Here is a 19,673-nt window from a genome sequence, read left to right on the forward strand (position 1 = left end):
TAGTATTTTTGCATTAAATTTCAAAATTTCAAAATTTCAAAATTTCAAAATCGTTACGTCATTTTATTGTTTTTCTTAAATTAAGTAACTTTAAATTGTAACCTTTTTCATTGATTCTTTACAGTCGCATCTACCACTATAACAACTTATTAGCCACTTAGTTGAGATCATAGAGTTTTATCATTTTTGGGAAAGATTGATCCGTTGTAAAAATTTCAGCAATTACGTTTGATTAAAAGTTTGCAAGCGTTAGAATATTTTTTGTATTAATTCAAAGGGAAAAGACAAATTCTTTATTCGACAACTTTTGTATTTCCGATTTTAATGTTTTAAGAAGTAAGCAAATGTTGCATGATAAAACATGTATCTTAGTATTATTGTTATCTTAACAAATAGATAAATTTTCCACGATGAAATATACATTCCAATATATTATTATTATACTTATATAACTCTATATACGATTTACATTTATATATTAAAACTTAATTGAATCATATTTTAATTGTTATCATGCTAAAACACATTATAATATAAATCGATTTTAATGTTTCTCAGGTTTGATTACCTTGGTCTTCACAGTTCTACTGACGCCCTATAAGCCTCTCGGCCAGAGTTTGCAGATGTGCGCAGACGGAGTTGCCAGTTTGACAGGACTTGCTGGTATTGTTGATGCGTTGATGACGCCGCGCAACAGATTTTCCGGCTTTACCATGGCTTTCCTTGTATTCGACCTCGCTGCCTTTGGCCTTTCGTTTACATCTCTATCTGTGATCGTCGTTCGTATTTCCACAAACGTAGGGATGCCACTGGATGGTGACAAGTCTAATTCGGTACGTATTGTCCTCTCCAACATTTATTTGATCGTTACTTCAATACTTGTTATTTACTATATAAATAATTGTATAGATTATTAAATAATGAAGAATTTAACTGAAGGAAAAGAAAACAAAAGTAACGTAGAAAAATAGTAATTAACATTTCAGTAGTGCAACATAGTGTTCAGCAGAGAAAAAGAAATAGGAAAGGACAGTACCGGTGAAAGTACAGACAATACGTACCGAATTAGACTTGTCACCATCCAGTGGCATCCCTACGTTTGTGGAAATACGAACGACGATCACAGATAGAGATGTAAACGAAAGGCCAAAGGCAGCGAGGTCGAATACAAGGAAAGCCATGGTAAAGCCGGAAAATCTGTTGCGCGGCGTCATCAACGCATCAACAATACCAGCAAGTCCTGTCAAACTGGCAACTCCGTCTGCGCACATCTGCAAACTCTGGCCGAGAGGCTTATAGGGCGTCAGTAGAACTGTGAAGACCAAGGTAATCAAACCTGAGAAACATTAAAATCGATTTATATTATAATGTGTTTTAGCATGATAACAATTAAAATATGATTCAATTAAGTTTTAATATATAAAAGTAAATCGTATATAGAGTTATATAAGTATAATAATAATATATTGGAATGTATATTTCATCGTGGAAAATTTATCTATTTGTTAAGATAACAATAATACTAAGATACATGTTTTATCATGCAACATTTGCTTACTTCTTAAAACATTAAAATCGGAAATATAAAAGTTGTCGAATAAAGAATTTGTCTTTTCCCTTTGAATTAATACAAAAAATGTTCTAACGCTTGCAAACTTTTAATCAAACGTAATTGCTGAAATTTTTACAACGGATCAATCTTTCCCAAAAATGATAAAACTCTATGATCTCAACTAAGTGGCTAATAAGTTGTTATAGTGGTAGATGCGACTGTAAAGAATCAATGAAAAAAGTTACAATTTAAAGTTACTTAATTTAAGAAAAACAATAAAATGACGTAACGATTTTGAAATTTTGAAATTTTGAAATTTTGAAATTTAATGCAAAAATACTAATCAGCGTTATGAAATAATTTATATCAATCTAATGTTATACTAAAAAAAGAAAAAAAAAAAAAAAAAAAAACTGCCACACATATATTATATATAATCCCAATCCTTTGTGCAGAAAGCATTCGAAACTTGTGGACACCTGTTGTGAACATAATAGTTCGATAGAACAACAACAACCGAGATCCCAGTGGTGGTCTGCTAATAGGCGCTACCTCCTTCATTGAATTTCATTTATTTCATTCTTATTTCTCTATTTTCTTCCTTTTTGCTTTATATTAATATTTTTAGCTTATCTATCTTTTCAAGGAGGATTTGCATACAATAACTTTAAAATATGCCCCCTTTACCATGTAAATGTATTAAGTTTCCTGACCTTCTCATTACATTGTCTGCAAAATACACATCTATAAAGTATTGAGTCCAATAATAGTGTGCTTTCGTTTCACCATTATTCCTGTTATCTTAATCTCCAGCACTAGAAATATTGTAGTCGCAGAATTTGTTAGTTTCGAATCATGCTTGATCCTCTGGCAGTATATTGTTATACACTGCTAGAATGTTATACCACTATACTTGGTTAATAGCTTAAAAGTATCTCTTCTTCTGTAGAACTGTATTCAAGAGTTGCAAGATTATCCTCTTCGTATTTTCCATTAAAGATTTAAGTATTCGTTGAGTAAAACTATAATTCGAGCTTAACAGTGTTAAAAGCCATTTTGAAAAGTCCACATATTAAAAAGAACCAGAAACAGAAAGGGGTTATATTCGTACTATTTATACTTAACGACGAATATAACACAATAGCGATATTGGTTTCGTTACTACAGGATATCCTACGTAAAATCGGTTATTGAAACTTTGCTCACTTAAGGAATGTTTTAGATTCTACTTCCGTATTATACAGATTTACACTTGGTAGCGTGCAGTGCAATATCGCTTTCAGATCATCGCCTTCTTGCAAACATTTTTTATGTTTTTTGGTAGTACTCGATGGATAAAAACGAAATATAACGATTTTATGTTTAGGAATCCATTGGTTCAAAAGCATGCATTGGTTGTGTATTTTTGAAGTCTGACATAACTTGCATAAAGTTTAGTTACTAGTTAGTAGTTACTAAAGTTTAGTTTAACGTGAGAAAGATTTAGGCGGTACACTGTTTTGTTTATTTAATTACATACAGTGTTTAACGTATCGTAATATTGCTTTAAGACGGTTATATTAGTAACGTTTATATTGGCAAAGTTCAATGTACACTATCGAAAGTATTTTTAATAATATCTCGGAAACTACCTTCAAAGATTTCCACTTTACTGATTTCGATGATTTCTGAATATGTTATAGAAATTAACTTTTTGTATAACTTTTGTCTATATATATAATTGCCGTTTGGCCATAGTTTCCCCAATATGCGCAAAAAGTTGTCGAGACCGCTTCAGTGAATTCTGCCTATAATTGTGCGTCTGTGACAACGTACGCGTCGGAATTAGTTGCCGGCAGCCTTATAGCGACAGGTACAATGATTCAAATGAAATCTAACTCTTATCTTTTGTTTATAGTATATTTCTACACACACAATTACACGCGCGCGCGCGCACACACACACACACACAAAAGTAACTTATACATACCAATCGTTTAAGAGAAATAATTAAAAATAAAGAATATCTGACGAAATACTAAAGAATTATACCGGAGGCATAACTTTTACTTTGTAACAAAGTAATAAAATGCCTCAAATTTTTGTGATATAAAATTTTGCATTTTTCTGATGTTTCTTGAAACATATGTAATAAATCAGTCGTTTTGGTATTCATAGATTTTCTATATTATACTCTAACATACTTCAATACATTTTCCTATATAATTGCACACTTACTCAAAATATAGAGCTTAAAAGACAAAATTATGCTGGTGACCCAACATCTTTGTAATCGACTTTATATATGTCATCGTCACATAAAATTAAGAGGAAAGGGAGACATTCAATGGATACTTCAGTTCATACAGAAACAATTAGATGAAAAATCCCGCATTTATGCCCCTGACATGAACGGGACGATATTTTTTTCTCACTTTTTAATTATATTATCAGTTAATTTGATTTTTGTCAATGAACACTTACGCATCCTTTCGCATGCAAATCTTCCCTTATTTCTGTTTCTTTTAATATTAGTTTTCTTCAAGCTCTTACTTCGACAGTTACTTCATTCTTCTAATTGACTATAATATTTTAGGAAATTATTTGAAGAGTCTACTGATTGAAATTGATTTCTGAGCAAGTCAAGACTTTATAAATTCTTCGCCATGCTGCCACGGTAAGTCCGTTTCTTTTATCCACTCTTAATTGTAGAATGCGCTATTCCATTTAAAAAAGGTGATGAATTCCATTTATTCATTACCTTTCCTAATTATTATTTACAAATTTCAAATGCAAAAGACAAATTTCATGCTTGTTTAATTTTATATATAAATACTTCAGTATTTATATTAATTAACTAGATTCTATTGTGTTCAGTATTGTGCATGATGTTAATACTATACCAAGTGTTATAAGAACAAAATTATCTAAAATCTCAATTTTTTTATATTGCTATATATTTCTATATATCAATGTGATATGGAGCAAGGTATACCATGTTTGAAGTCATATTAACAGTTTAACCTTTTCAAAAGGAATAGATGATATTCATTATTGAAAAGGAAAGCAGTAGAAAACCATTACAATGGTATTTGATGCCGAACAGCTTGCATAATTCATCGAATAGTTTTGATTCACATTGACGTCCTTGATCGGTTCTTATTTTCGAGGGTACGCCAAAACGTGGTATTGCATCACGATAATGTCTCTGTGTATATTGTTGATTGGTTAATATGTTTTTTGAATGTTACAACGGGCGTGGATATGTGCCTGGTGACCTTACATCGCTGGCAGGGGATACATTGCCGTGCCCTGTTTCGACAATGCTTGTTTATCGACGGTCAAACGAAACGCGTCGTCACCAAATTTTGCGTGGTGCGTATCCCTGGATGGGAAAGCCCGTGTAACGAATCAAATACATTGTATCGCAGAGATTTCGGAACATATGGTCACACAGTTTCACAAGCTATATCACAGTATATTTGTACGGCTTGGTCGGTAAATTGTAAAAATTCAGTTGAAACTCATAATTCTTTATTTCAATGATACATACAAAAGATTAAGTTTTGCATGGGAACCAATAAAAGAGTCGACAGAAGAAGAAGTAGATACAATTCTATGTGAAAACCATAACGAAACTATAGGACACCTGGGAGTACAAAAAACTTATCAAAGAATTGAAGAAAAATAGAAAATACCAGGATTAATGGAAAGGGTAGAGACTTGTATCAAAAATTGCGATGCATGTCAGAAGGAAAAGCTAACGTGAATTGGACTCAAGGAAATGCCAGTCATTTCAGATACACCTTTGCAAACAAACGATAAAATAGCAACGTTTAATATTTGTGTAAACAGTGCATTTCTCATATCTCATTCCGATTTGCCCCAATTTGCTACATTTCACGCAGAAATGCTTTGAGAGGACCGAACCTTTATTTGCTATAATAGTCTTTTCTGATTTATTTTACATTTGCGTCTTAACGTGCTGTGTAATCTGTAATTTGCAATACAAATATATACCGGGATATTTGACCATTTTCTTATGCGGAACGGATAGGGGCTATTGCCGGTGATAAGAAATCAGCGAGAATGTACGGAACTTTCAGTTACCACAGCAAACCATAATTCGATCGAAAATTTCCTGTAGCTTGGAATTAATTTTGGATGAATACATTCCCGTCGCGTAAATGAGGAGGCCATTGGCAAATGCTAACGCGCATAGGTTAAAGTCGCTATTCAGATGGAAGAGGCTCGAAGCACGACTAAAATACAAATTGAACAGGATGGAGGTGTTGAACGTTCCCTGTTGCAGACCGTTATTCACTCCGAAGACGATATTCGAGCTTGACATCCAATGAGACACATTTCGAAGATTGTGGACCAAATCACCTGAACTGCATGTTTAAAGAAACCGTATCGTATCAGCTTTTATAGCAAACCGCTCGATCGAAACATCTCAAAATCCCTTTCCAGGACTATGAGTAGAGTTTTGCTACCAGCAGACGCCTGTCACGAATTTTATTATGGCGTGGACCTTACTGTATTTGACCCGGAAGCCAAATTGCTGATCGGGAGGAATGGCAGCCTCTTTACAATGAAACGGTATGAGTCTCTGTATCACACTCTACACGCAGGGAGGGCGTGAGCCTATGGGGGCTGGCAAACCCACGTTCCCGCAGCCAGGGGGACCGTCGGAACAAGCGTTCCGCTTACGTGAGTCCCTATGTACTCCACAAGGATGATCGCCGGGAGTATGCGTGCGCTTAAGTGCGGCCATGCTCTCTCTACGCGGTCATGGGTAGTAGCGCACCCACGATCCTGACGCGAATGAGGGGACCGCCGGGATATATCCCTGGGCACAAAAGTGTCGCAGGTCCCCGCTTGCGAGCGTCCCTTCTTGGTCTGTTGAGAGCCCTGTTAGCAGGTCGCAGGTGCCAGCAGTGACGTGGCCGTACATCCACACGGTGGTCCCACCAGTGACATAAACTGGTACCACGGGCAGGATGAGTATTAGCCCGGAGGGAGTAGCGACCCCTCTGCTCGTCCGAAACTGGGTATGGACTCGTGGTGGCGTGGTTCATAGCCGAATGCTGGTTAGGCGGCCGGTCCCCCGGGTGCGAGCCTCCCCACTCGTACTCCGGAAACGGTTACGCCGGCGGGTGAGCAGCGTACCAACTGCTTCGGAACCGTCCCGGGAGACGGTAAGGCCTAAGGGAAGGTGGCCCTGTTTTACCTTAGACGAGCGAAAGCTCCTGCCAGGCCTAGCTAATAAAGGAAGCAAGTGCACTGGGTGCCTTGTGCGTCGGTCGGGCGTGATCCCGACCCCGATTGGTCCTGTCCGGGGACCCGGGCCCTGTATGAGTTTCTACTCGAGGTAAGGGTACCCGTTAAAGATACAAGGAGACTACCTGTATCACACTCTCAAAGACCTTACTAATGGATACTCTGCAAACAGCTAACTCGTTGATCTGTACCTGGCTGGATTTGGTTTGTTGGTTTGTTCTTATCCTTCCCCAGCAAGGGAACTACTTTCCCCATCTTCCATATCTTAGAAAAGTATGCTGGTATCAGAGATCATTGAGCATCAAGGAGAAGAAGAATGTGCATCTTTGCGGGAGCTATAGCTATATTGGTACTGCGTTGAAGATATCGAAGCCTGATAACCTATCCCATTCAGCAACTTAAATTGAATCGTTAACGAATCTACCGATGTGAAATAATTCTCTGAGACATCGGAGCCGGAGCGGTTACTAGCCCTGTTTCCTCAGGTGAAGGTACAGACCCTGTTCCAGCGGCTCAACGAAAATCTGCATTTTCAAGATTATGAAATTTGGGAATCTGAGAAGATCATTATACACATTTCGGCGCACACTCCCAAAATTTGTCCCCAGTAGTCTTGTGGGATTCACGAAACTTTTCGCGCGGTAGAAAGGAGACCGGATAAAGAATGCTTCGCTACATACAAATAACAAATGCTGTTGGAACGAGTGATAAAAGTTTAACAAGTTTGAAGTGATGAAATAGCACGCAAGCACAATACTAATTAAAGACCTGTACAAAGAACAGTTTATAACTTGAAAGGAAGAAACGACACAAGATCGTGAATAACAGAAGCACGTGTTGCGTAGACGTTTATTCTTATTCTTGGCATGTCATCGCGTTACTAGTAAATTCTGGGAAGCCGGCGGTACCGGAGACGTCACGAAGTGGACTTATTTGTCGACTTGGTACCAGTAACGATGTATCTTCTGTTCTGTCATACGAGGAGGTTATTCAACTATGGAAGACGGTGAGAATCGTCCGAAGAAAATTTGAGGGCGCCGATCAAGAGGTATAGCATTCGTCTTACTTGCGGAAACGTGGTTTTGGAATCTTTAATTCTCTGAGTGCAGAGAACTCGGGATCTATCAGAGGCCTTACTGATAAGCATTTTTATGGCTCTATATCCCTTGCCGTGTTCGACGACCGATGGGATAGAGTAACATAGAGTACCGAAGAGCTTCTTCAGCCGATTTAAGGTGCGGAAGATTCGGTGTTTGTCTTGTAGCAATTTTAAAGATTATTATTATTTATGGTCTGGAGGACGATCTCTATGTTGTTACTGTTGTCTCAGTGGTCTTATCCCCGTGGACAAAGATATCAAATTCTGACAGTTCGATGCATTGGCATTTTATTTTCAATATTTACAACATTTTTTAATACTCGAATAACATTCTTCCTCGTTTCATAAACATATTGTATCGGTTCTTTTGAACACTCACTTCGATCGTTTTCACTTTTCGGTTCTGGAAGTTGAGGCGATGATGTAAATTTCATGTGCGGTATAGGTACTGAAATTTGTGGATTTTGCAGGGATAAATTGTAAAATGGTTTGTGTTTAAATCTTTTTCCATCCCTTTCATATAGTGCCTGCATAAACTATGTGCATCTCAGTTATAATATATTCATGTGATAAATTCAGTTTTTTTTTTTTTTTTTTTTATATATGGTTTATTTTGGTTTTTACAATTTGTCATGAAGGACATTTGGTAAAGTGTTATATCTCATTGGTAATAAAAAAAATAAAATAAAAATAAATATAGCATGTGGGTGGCTACCCTCAGCAGGGTGCCAACTTCGTGTTTTCTAAGTTATATCTTTTATGATAAATTCAGTTTGTTAAAAATAATGTGTTTGTCAAAATTTGACATACCTGACCACAGCGATAATACATGCTACCACTGCCACGGCAAAATGATGTTTTGAATACTTCTTCTTCGTAGATAGATACATGAACGTATAAATAAGGAAACAACTGTGCCCAAAATAGATCTTCTACTTCTTGGAATGTCTTAGATCCGAAAAATTCGTGAGTCCAACCTGGACCAAAAAGTGCAACAGAAAGTCCTTCGTGTCGTATTTTTTGTAAAGCCTGTAGATTATAATGGTTTAATGAAATTGTTGAGATATGTATAATCTTTCGTGCTGGACTGGGTTAAATGCGTGTTAGAGTTACTTGTATGTGAGTATCAGTGTGTGGATACATGTGTGTAAGCGTCGATGAGCGTCCAGGCTTTTGTCAGGACAAACGACGATCGGCGAGAGTTTGGAAGCATCTAGAAAGAAGAGTCGGTTAGCAGTCGAGTGTAGAGAAAGTGAGGAGACGCGTCCAAGTATGTATCGAAGAACATGTGAGAAATCCATCTAGTAATAAATATATTATTATTTAAATATTACATCCTAGTGTGTAGTCAATGTTCATTCAACATTGTTTCGGCACCAAAGATCCACAATTCTTAACATGGTAGCAGAGCGTGGTTACTGAGATTTAAGGGTAAGGTGCCACGTGTAACCGGGAGTGAATGTGTAAATCATGTGTAAATTAAAATCATAGTATAACGAATGAACAATTAGAATTTGTTGGTGATCAGAACACTGCTTTAAAAATAATGAAAAAATTTGATGAGATGTATATGAAGGAATCAACAGCATTGCAAATCTGTATAAGAAGTAGACTAGACATGATGAGGCTGAAAGACTTTGAAGAATCAAATTCATTTTTCACGGAATTTGAAAAAACGATAAATGAATTAAAGAGTGCTGGTGCAAACATAAGTGAACGTGAAAAACTCGACTACATGTTGAAAGCACTACCAGAATTATTGAGCTATATTGGTGACTTAATCGACTCAGTGAAAGAAAGTGATCGAACGTGTGAATTTTTAAAAAATAAAATTACAATGTGAGAAACGCATAGCAAGAAGGATAATGATAGGACGAGGTCAAATGTATTCACAGCTGAAAAAAGGGACATAAAGTGCTATGGCTGTGGAAAGTACGGCCACGTGGCAAGAAATTGTACAAACACGTGCAGAAGCGGGAACAATGGCGGAAACAACGGAGGAGCGCAACGGCAAGGAGGTGCGTATCAGCCGGAGCAGAACAGAGGTCGCGATATGGTCAACGAGGACAAGGCAGAGGCTGGCAACAACGCTACAATGGGGCAAGTCAATACAACGCAAATTATTCACACAACGAAGGCTACGACAACCATAAAATTTTGGATCTTTCCTAACGAGAGTAGAGCGAGAAAATAGTAAGAATGAAATTACGGTATATACTAGCGATACGCGAAAAATAGATTGGATATTAGATAGTGGATGTTCAGATCACATTGTAAATGACGACTCTTATTTTGTTGAATACGAAAATTTAAAAAAACCGATAAATGTAAAGTTAGGAGGCGGTAGAATTCTAAAAGGAACAAAAGTCGGAAAAATTCTAACTTACTTTGAAGTAAACAAAAGGATGATTAAAATCATAATGTCTAACGTGTTTTATTAGAAAGAAATGGATAATAACTTGGTTAGCTATGCGAGAGTAACGAATGAAAATAAGGTAGTCTCAGCAGGAAATACTTCAAAGATATATAACAAATAGGGAAAGTTGATAGGGATGGCATTCAAAGACCATGGTTTATATAAAATAAGTAGTTACATTGAAAGGCAAGAATCTCACGGGGCCCTCCATTGGAATTACTTGGAAAACCTCAATACTGTAGCATTTACGAAATAATCCAGACACAGTCATTCGAAACTTGAGACAATGAGCTTAGGCTCGAGGCGACAACCGTTCGCCGAGCGTAGCCACGGTCACGGGATGAACGTTCCACCTAACAGAGAAGTGCCAGTATTATGAGACACACGTTGTGTTGACAATCAAACCTCGAGCAGGAGCAATGTCGCAGCTACGCGGGTCAGTTTAGCAACGGCAGCTGCAGTTTTGTTGGTATCCCCGGCCAATATTCAACAAAACGAACGCGATCGTAAGGAGAGAAAAGTTTTCATCAGTCTTTTATTTTTGCGATCTCCTTGGAGAATTACACATCGTCTTTACGTGCAGTATATACCGAGCGTCACAGCGAACGTTACTTTGTGCTTCAAAATATATTCTCAGTTTAACAAAGAGTTAGCTCGTGGACCGTGGATTCGTCATATCGAACCTAAGGTCATTGTCATTAGCGTCTAGTTACCGCAGCCACTTGTCAATCTTGTACTATCTATGTCTGTGATAATAAACGCTATCTCGATTGTACAACAATGATGAACAACCCAGGCGAAGATTCGTTACACGACCCTAACGCTAATCATAATAAGAACCCGACATATATATAATAATATTTGATAGAAAATAAGAAATAAATGGAAAATACGAAATAAAAAGTATAAGGAACAGATATTTTTCTTTCTAGCTATACTTCCAACATTAAAATATATATAGGGTGTTTGATTTCAAGAAATATATGCAAATTACTGAAACACTACCCACTGTATGAAAAAATGTTTAAGGCAAGAAATGAATAGTTTCAAAGGAAACATAATCTGGTATAATAATTTTCTCTGTATATGGCCATGTGCAAATCATATGATGACAAAATACGTTTTTTTTATTGAATCATATAGATTTAAATAAAGTAATTGATTCGTACCAACGTCCCCTACAAAAAGATACTAACCTATTTATGTCAAAAAGTAATTAGTTGAAGATACTTTAACTATAACAATTACGCGAAAGACACGAAAAGGTACTTTTGTTTTTACAATATCTTTGTCTTCCACATATTATATTTGAGAAAAGGAACTTTGCTACTATGTCCTATACAACGATAGGTTTCTCACGCTCAAAATTGCATCCCATATGACCTGCTTCATATAAATCTATGGATGATATTCATAGCCCAGTCTTATACTTGAGATCGTCTCAAGAACAGTCTTCAGATGTCTTTTGATTTCATAACTGCGACTGAAGATTAATCTTAAGGTCGTGTCTTAAGGATTTGCTTAGTAAAGATCTTGTGAAATAAGAAAATCTCATATAACGTCAAAAGGCGCAAATAAGACCACCTTCATCCAAGTTCCCTTGATCGGGGACTTGAGGAAATCTTACTTTAAAATCGCCAATAACCGTAACCATCTTGACAAATCCAATGTTGTTAATTACACTGACTGCTGAGGAAATAGAAGCGAAAACGAATCAATGCGACGTATAGCCGGGAGCTACAGGAAAGACCAAGGCGCGTGAACAAATTGACGCGCGCTTATGGCTAACGAACAGAAAGCAGGGAATATTAGTAGCAAACTGATAACGTTCAAGTAATCGGTATATCTCGAGTGGCAAAGGTATATCATTGTGGGTGTGAGATCGCTGAGTTGGATATTAAGATTGAACAAAATGTTATATAGTAAATGACAACGTACATATTTTATAAACAGGGACGTACAATTGTTTAATGTAATGGTCGGGGGGTATCTATGTGTACTCTCTAAGTCACAAGTTAAGTAATTTCAAAGGAATATTAAACTGAGTTATTTAAGTTTCAATTCCAACGAAGCAAGAGTCTAATCCTTTTCCTTCATGCAAGCGAGAAAACGGGAATCCAAAACTAATGTAAAATAATGCCTAACATAATGCTAATGTCATGTACTATATCGTTACTGAAACTTTTATGCTTCCTGTATAGATAATTGTTTTATTACAAATATTAATAATAACTATTAATTAAATAGATATATATGTAGCAATGAGTACTATAGGTTTTATATATGAAGTATTAGATCGAACGAAATATGAAACATACACGGCATAGTACTCATTATAACATTTATAGCAAAACAATCGTCTACTCAGATTTCATTTTTTCAATTTATAAAAATATGAATTTATACAAACATCTGCACTCTACTTATCATTACTTCCACAACAACGTTCTCGCTCTAAAGTTCAGATTTTTGTATGAAACTGCGGTTAAACGTGACACCCACAATTTTCTTGCATTCTACTAAAATAGCACTTACTATAGTCTAGCTGGTAAACAAACGTGACAAAAGTGTAATCGACAAAGAATCATTTACAAGGTCGTTTCTCTATTTACCCTTTTACTACGTGCATTGTTTACGACATGAAAACGCGGCACACTTACAATTACACACCAGGACTATTATTATTCTGACTGCCAGTCATTTGGCTGATTCGTTTCCCATTCTTATCCACCATTCTCCGCTCGCCTTACACTCTCCCTCGTAAGTACTTTCTACCTGCATCGATTGTGAGTGAACCGCGCATTCATACACTAATTTCCTTCTTTCTTCCTGTCAGACTGTGTGAGAAACGAGAATGCACGTGTTTCAAATATTCATGTCTCGATGAAAAATATCCATGAGACTTGACATTAATTCAGATCTATTTTCAAAAATAATATTATAATTAGTTCTTTATTGATTATTCGACAAATTACCACGATTCTGCTTACCGTCCTCTTGTTCTAACGCAATCTAATAGGATAATAGTAAACTAATAGTAAAAGGGTAAACATAGTAACACGTTATGTACATAATAATAATATAAAACAATGATACGAATTCCTTAAAAGACATATCGGTCAATTCCATACATGGAAAAGTGCGAAATAGTAACGATCTTACAAATACTACTTTCTAAATTTAATCTGAAATTTACTATTATTTGTGTCGTATTGTTGTGTCTATTTTTATGGGTGCAATACATTTAATCAAAACGCACTAGAAACTAATACCGGTGTATTGTGTAAAGTTTGTTTCAATCAATGGTAATCGTGTTCTCCCCTTTTTTATCAGGAGGGAGGCGTCCATATTTGTGTTGGTCCGCTAGGAGGGGACCACATCCCTTCTGTTCCGTTTTCCTAGTCTTGTCGCTCGAGCTGGGGCGGCGGCGGTGCCACCCCCCCTGTTGCGCCTGGGTATCCTTTGTCGCTCCACTCTTGCTGGGTCGCGTTTCCTTTTCCTTTCTCTCTCCGCCCGCTCTTTTGCTAGCATCACTTGCTCACAGAAGGAGCGGACGGCGGTGTATTCCTGGTGCCCTCTCAACATGGCCTTCACGATCGCTTCTCGGGCTACGCTCTCGCCGATGTCGAGTTGCAAGACGCGGCGCTGGTCTGCCCATGCCGGGCATCGCTCCCACGTGTGTTGTACCGTATCCTCCTCTTCCTCGCATTGGTGACATATGGAGGTCACCTCCCGCCGGATCCGTAGTAGGTACTCACCGAACACTCCGTGACCTGTGAGCATCTGTGTCATACGGAATGTCAGCGGTACCCCGCCTTGTTCTCTCCATGTTTCCCAGTTGGGGAGCACGGCGCGAACAGCCCGGTGTTGCCGTGTAGTGTCTTCCTCGACCAGTTGAGAGCGCCATCGCTCCCATGTCTCCCGTTTGGCTTCTTCCCGTGCACTCGACGGTGGTCTGCTGTCGGGTGGTGGCGTCGTTGCGCGCCCGTCCAGGCGTGAGATCTTCCTTTTGTCGTATACCCTTCGAAGTGCGAGGGCTTGCAGCTCGAAGGGGGGGGGGGGCGCGGCCAGCACGGTCGCCGTCGCGTATGACACCGTCCTGTAGCTTCTTGCTGTGCGGATGGCGGTCGTCCTTTGTAGCCTCCTTAGTAGTAGCCGGCTGCGCCGGCTCTCCATCATGTCTTCGGCCCACACTGGGGCTCCGTAGAGTACTCGGGATTTTACGACTCCCTCGTACAGTCGGCGAACGCCCACTCCCGCTCCACCCACGTTCGGCAGTAGGCCGCATAGGGCGTTGGCCGCGGCAGTCACCCTTGGGACCAGTTGTTCAATGTGCGGCTCGAAGGTCCACTGGCTGTCGATGATGAGACCCAGGTACCTCATCTGGTGTCGCACCGGCACTTCCTCTCCGTTGATATTGATGGACAGTCCGGTTGGTGGTGGTTCTCTTCGTCGCCGGTCGAAGAACCCCAGGGCTTCCGATTTGGTTGGTGACACGCTCAGTCCGAGTCTCCTGATAGCGTTCACGGTTTAAGTACACGGTCGTAAGCGGTGTTCCAGAGGATTGGGCCTAGTACTGACCCCTGCGGTACACCGCACTCGACCGGTTTCCTCGTTTCCCCATCCTTGGTGTTGTATATGATCCACCTGTCGCAGAGGTATGCCCTAATAACCCTTACGAGGTACTCCGGTATCTCGTAGTAGTTCAGGGCTTCTAAGATTCTTGCCCATGGGATGGAGTTGAAGGCGTTAGTTATGTCTAGTGAGACCGCTATCGCCACTCCTTCCTGGGAGACCATATCCTCCACCTTAGAGCATACCCGTCTCACCGCGTCCACTGTCGAGCGTCCTCGGCGGAACCCGTACTGGCTGTCGTGCCACCCAGGTTCTCGTCGCTCCATATGAGCCTCTAGACGCGCTGCAATTATCCTTTCCAGGAGCTTGCCCACCTCGTCCAGCAGGCTTATCGGCCTGTATGCGGACGGCGAATCTAGCGGACGACTCTCCTTTCGTAGCAGGACCAGTCTCGCTGTTCGCCATGCCCGTGGGTACATGCCGTCCTTCAGGCATCTATCAAATAGTGTCGCAGGCGGGGAGCCATTATATTTATCGTCTCTGCCCATACTCGGCCTGGGATTCCGTCCGGGCCTGGTGCCACGTCGCGGGCTGCTGTCCTCTTCGTCGCTTCTAATAGCTCTTCCTCGGTGACATGCAGCTCCTCACTCCACTCCGTTGTCGTCGTTGCCACTTCATCGTTATCGTTGGGTGTGGTGGAGGGGAGGGACGTTTCTGGCTGCCCTGCACTGTCGTCCTGTCTGGGGAACAAGGTCCCAACGACCTTGTCCAGTAGCATCGGATCCATGTTTGTTGTTATCGGGGGAGCCGAGGTACGCAGTTTGTGCGTCACTACTTTATACGGCCGCCCCCATGGGTCAGACTCGACCGCGTCCACGAGTTCCGTCCAGGACCGCGCTTTGGCCATCTTAATCTCCCGTTGGAGGGTACGTCTTGCCTCCCTGTATTTCTCGTATGTGTGGGAGATCTCTTCCTCGTCGCGAGTTTGTCTGCGACGCTGTGCCTGTGCGAATCTTCTGCGGGCTCTGTTGCAGCTCTCTCGCAATTCCGCGATCTCTGGTGTCCACCAGTAGACTCCTTTGTTCAAATGTCCACTGCTCGGGTTGGAGCGCGGCATCGAGGCATTGCACGCCGCGTTCATGTATTTACGGAGGTCTTTCGCTTCCTCGTCGATACTACTGGTTGCGCTCGTGCATTGGGCGTCCCAGCTCCAGGCCGAGACGATGGCTGCCGCCTGTAGCATCTGTTTGTTCCTCTCCTTCAGGCGCCATCTGGGTGGCGTTGGGCCGGGGTGGTTCGTTCCTCTTCGAGGGCTGTTGGTGTCCCCCCTGTCGATGGCCAGTTCCATCCTTATGTAGAGGGGATTGTTGGATTCTGACTCTGGAGTAAGAAAATTTTCTACCGCATGGAGTTTCCATGGACTTGGTTTGGCTTTTTAATTATTTCTTGGAATAACAGAGCTTCAAATTAATGATGTATCTTCTCTTGATTCATCGGTGAGTAGCGGTACTGCCTAGTATATGTTACAATTTCGTTTGTTATATAAATCGAATGGTACATTCTTCATTCGTTATACCTTACAACTTCCGCAAGTAATAATTTCCTTCATTATTCGGAATTACAATGATGTTCCAAGAGGACAACTTTGGTAGGACAAGTATCTGTAGATACAGTAATATAATCTCAATTTGACCCACCAAAATTGTATCTGTAGATACAGTAATATAACATCTGCCATAATACATTGCCGAATATTAATTGTCATTTACTATATGCATATTATTGGGCTTTTATTAAAACGTTTCGTCAGTGGCTTGCCTGGACAAACATTGAATCTTTGAAAAGTAACTAAGCAGGAACGTTTAAATCTTTCTGATTGAAACGTTATATTTATGTAAAGATAAATTCCCTCTACGATCGATAAATAGCAAATAAAAGTAATAAACAAAAAATAAAATTGTATTTGTAAATAACAATTAATCTCGTTACATTAATACACGTTGTCTTTCGACTTGTTCAAACAACAAATAATTCGTTTCCGCTTCTTATTTAAACTGTCCGAAAATTTATTCAATAATATCCAACATTACTCTCAACCAAACAAATCCTGTTTGAAATATTCTTGAATCAATAAATAATTCAAGAATATAATTGGCTTTATAGATTAAAATGAACTATTCTCTATATACAAGAATAGTATCTCGCACATCATCATGATCCAATATACTTTTCTTCCTTAGTTTCTCTTTAGTTATTGTTGTTGGAAATACTCGCAGGACATATGGAAGCAATTATCACTTGTAGTTTATGATTCGCACGGTCAATTTTTATGAAATCCATTAGGCGAATAGAGGGTGATTAAAAACTGGAAACGATAGAAGATTTCAGATATTGTAGACATTTCCCATCATCGTCTCCGCTTATTATAAGTATTTTCGATAGGATAATTGAATTTAGCTGTGAAGCTCCTGTACTACAATACCCGGATTTTGAAAAAACATTCACATTAATAACAGACGCAAGTAACGAAGGATTAGGAGCAATACTCTCCCAAGACGGACATCCATGCTATTACATATCCCGAACCTTGAACCCTCCTGAGAAAAACTATTCCACAACCGAAAAAGAGTTATTGGCGTTAGTATGGTCGATCAAAAGACTGAGACAATATTTACTTGGTAGAAAATTTAAGATTCAAAGTGATCGTCAAGCTTTGAAATGGCTAAAAAATGTTAAGGATCCCTCATCGAGACTCATGCGATGGCGTTTGAGACTCGAGGAGTATGATTATGAAATAGAATACAAAAAGGGAAGGGAAAACACAGCTGCAGATGCTCTGTCCCGACTGTATCTTATCACCAATGACAAAGTTCAATCCGATTTAGAAAACCCGAACTATTACGACGAATGTGTCGACTGGAAAACAAACATCACCCCAGCTCCAATAACTCAAAAGACTAACAGACCACACTTTAAACAAATTACAAAGACCGAATTAGGAGACTTCAACCAACAGCACTGGTTGCATCAATTAACTAAACACTTTATTAACCAGACTGGACACTTGCATATAGGGATAAATGACAATAGCTTTAGCACACTAGAAAAAATGAACATTCAACTCATGTTAAGGTTTCTAACGACTAGATTCCCTCAAATTAAATTGGTATTTGGACAAGATCCGCCGGTAGACTACGATAACGAACAAAAACAAACTATCATAATTTTACTATCAGTATTTTTTTATTTTTATATCTTTATATCTTTTATATTTCTGTATTTATGTATTCTTAAACGTTTTCTATAATTCTATATTCAAATAAAGTATTCAAGTATAAAAAGAAGGATACGAATAGGAATGGCAACGCATGCAACAGTACGTGAATGTTACGCGTGCACCAGATAACCAGGGGAGATTGTATAGGAATCGGGAGTTTGTTGGACAAAGAGAACGTTTTTTAGAACTACGTTATTTTTATGTAAACTATATACCAAAGAATTCCAAAAAAGAAATAAATAAAATCGGGTAACTGATTAGTTACCCGAAGAAAAATAGGAAAACATCTGCTAAAGGAAGTGGCGCAATCAACCTGCGAACCCAAGGTTGCGACGATTGGCGTTAATAGTTGGGCGTTAACAGATTGGCGTTACAGCATGACATAAACAATTTCAAATTGGAGTTCAACCGCTAACCGCGACGAGTCCACGGTGATTTTTACTCCTTTCTATACGCAGGCGGCACGTTACAAATAGAGATCTCACTCCGCTGGTCTGATGTTTTTAATTATATTTTTAATACAGCGCTTATCGCATTGAGAGCAGCATCATGGCCATTTGTAAGCATTCGTTGGTAAAGGCATGCAGTACATCATTTAAATCCGTCACAATAAAAAGGAGAACGCATGATTACATACATTTCGTAATAAAGATAATAAAAAGAGACTCACCATACCAACATAAGAGAAGATTTATAATGATTTACCTTACAGGAGAATAGGTTTATTTGAATAACACGAAATCCATGCACAAGGTTTTGGAGATCCAGAGACTTTGAAGACCCTAAAAAATTAAAGCAAGTTAGATGAATGCAAAAATTAAAATTTAAACGTGATCATGTTATAAGAGTATCGTATTGAATTATATATTTAATGTAAACAATTAAGTTAAAATGTTACAATATTTTGTCATTATTTGTTTGAATCTCATCAAATGCTTTTAAATAAGAAAATTTTGATAAAAACAAGTAACTTACAGAGTTAAAATAAAAAATTGTGTTATCTTTATAGCGTAATTTATTGATAGGTTATAAATGAATTTATAGCCATAATATTCAGAATTTTGCAAAATATTCTCAAGATATATCTTCTTTCACTTGCTAAAACTTTCTAATGGATTGTTATCTAACATACATGATTAAAGCACACTCTTCTGTTAATCATTGATCGATCAAATTGATCCAGTTCTTAAAATCTTAACGAATTCCATAATCAATGTTTCACAATATATAGAAAAAAATAATTTTGAAGCGATCTGATCTATATAAAAAAAGAACATTCTCGAGTTTAACATTGCAATGTTGTAATATTTTTACATTTATAAAAGAAACGTTGACATATTTAAACAAAATAAACCATCAGCGCTTCATATATTTTGGATTATTAAAATATAATTTTGTTTGATACAATTCTTGGAGGGTCAAAAGTTTTTAAAATTAATGAAAGTGATGTGTATTATTGTACATTTAATAATAACAATAAGTATATATATAT

General features: G+C 38.5%; 2 protein-coding genes across 2 annotated transcripts; both read right to left on the reverse strand.

Annotated features, from left to right (window-relative positions):
* Positions 1-595: 595 nt before the first annotated feature.
* LOC132915636 (uncharacterized) lies at positions 596-15,383 on the reverse strand. Its single transcript, XM_060975473.1, has 4 exons — positions 14,911-15,383; positions 13,872-14,842; positions 1,062-1,336; positions 596-847 (listed from the first exon to the last, which is right to left on the reverse strand). Exons 1-4 carry the CDS (start codon positions 15,381-15,383, stop codon positions 596-598), a joined length of 1,971 nt encoding a protein of 656 aa, XP_060831456.1.
* Positions 15,384-15,391: 8 nt separating this feature from the next.
* On the reverse strand, positions 15,392-16,252 carry LOC132915637 (uncharacterized). Its single transcript, XM_060975474.1, has one exon. The coding sequence runs from the start codon at positions 16,250-16,252 to the stop codon at positions 15,392-15,394; it is 861 nt and encodes a 286-aa protein (XP_060831457.1).
* Between the last annotated feature and the right edge of the window lie 3,421 nt (positions 16,253-19,673).

The sequence above is a fragment of the Bombus pascuorum genome, unplaced genomic scaffold (genome assembly GCF_905332965.1).
Source record: "Bombus pascuorum unplaced genomic scaffold, iyBomPasc1.1, whole genome shotgun sequence".
NCBI lineage: Eukaryota > Metazoa > Arthropoda > Insecta > Hymenoptera > Apidae > Bombus > Bombus pascuorum.

What these genes read in the sequence shown, in the direction of transcription:
- LOC132915636 (XM_060975473.1), bottom strand. Translation starts at nt 15,383, where the DNA reads ATGTACCCACGGGCATGGCGAACAGCGAGACTGGTCCTGCTACGAAAG. An exon ending in CACCGCCGTCCGCTCCTTCT is followed by an intron (nt 1,337 to 13,871) that starts GTGAGCAAGTGA and finishes AATGTTTCTCAG; the next exon opens with GTTTGATTACCTTGGTCTTC. An exon ending in ATGGTGACAAGTCTAATTCG is followed by an intron (nt 848 to 1,061) that starts GTACGTATTGTC and finishes TAAATGTTGGAG; the next exon opens with AGGACAATACGTACCGAATT.
- LOC132915637 (XM_060975474.1), bottom strand. Translation starts at nt 16,252, where the DNA reads ATGGAACTGGCCATCGACAGGGGGGACACCAACAGCCCTCGAAGAGGA.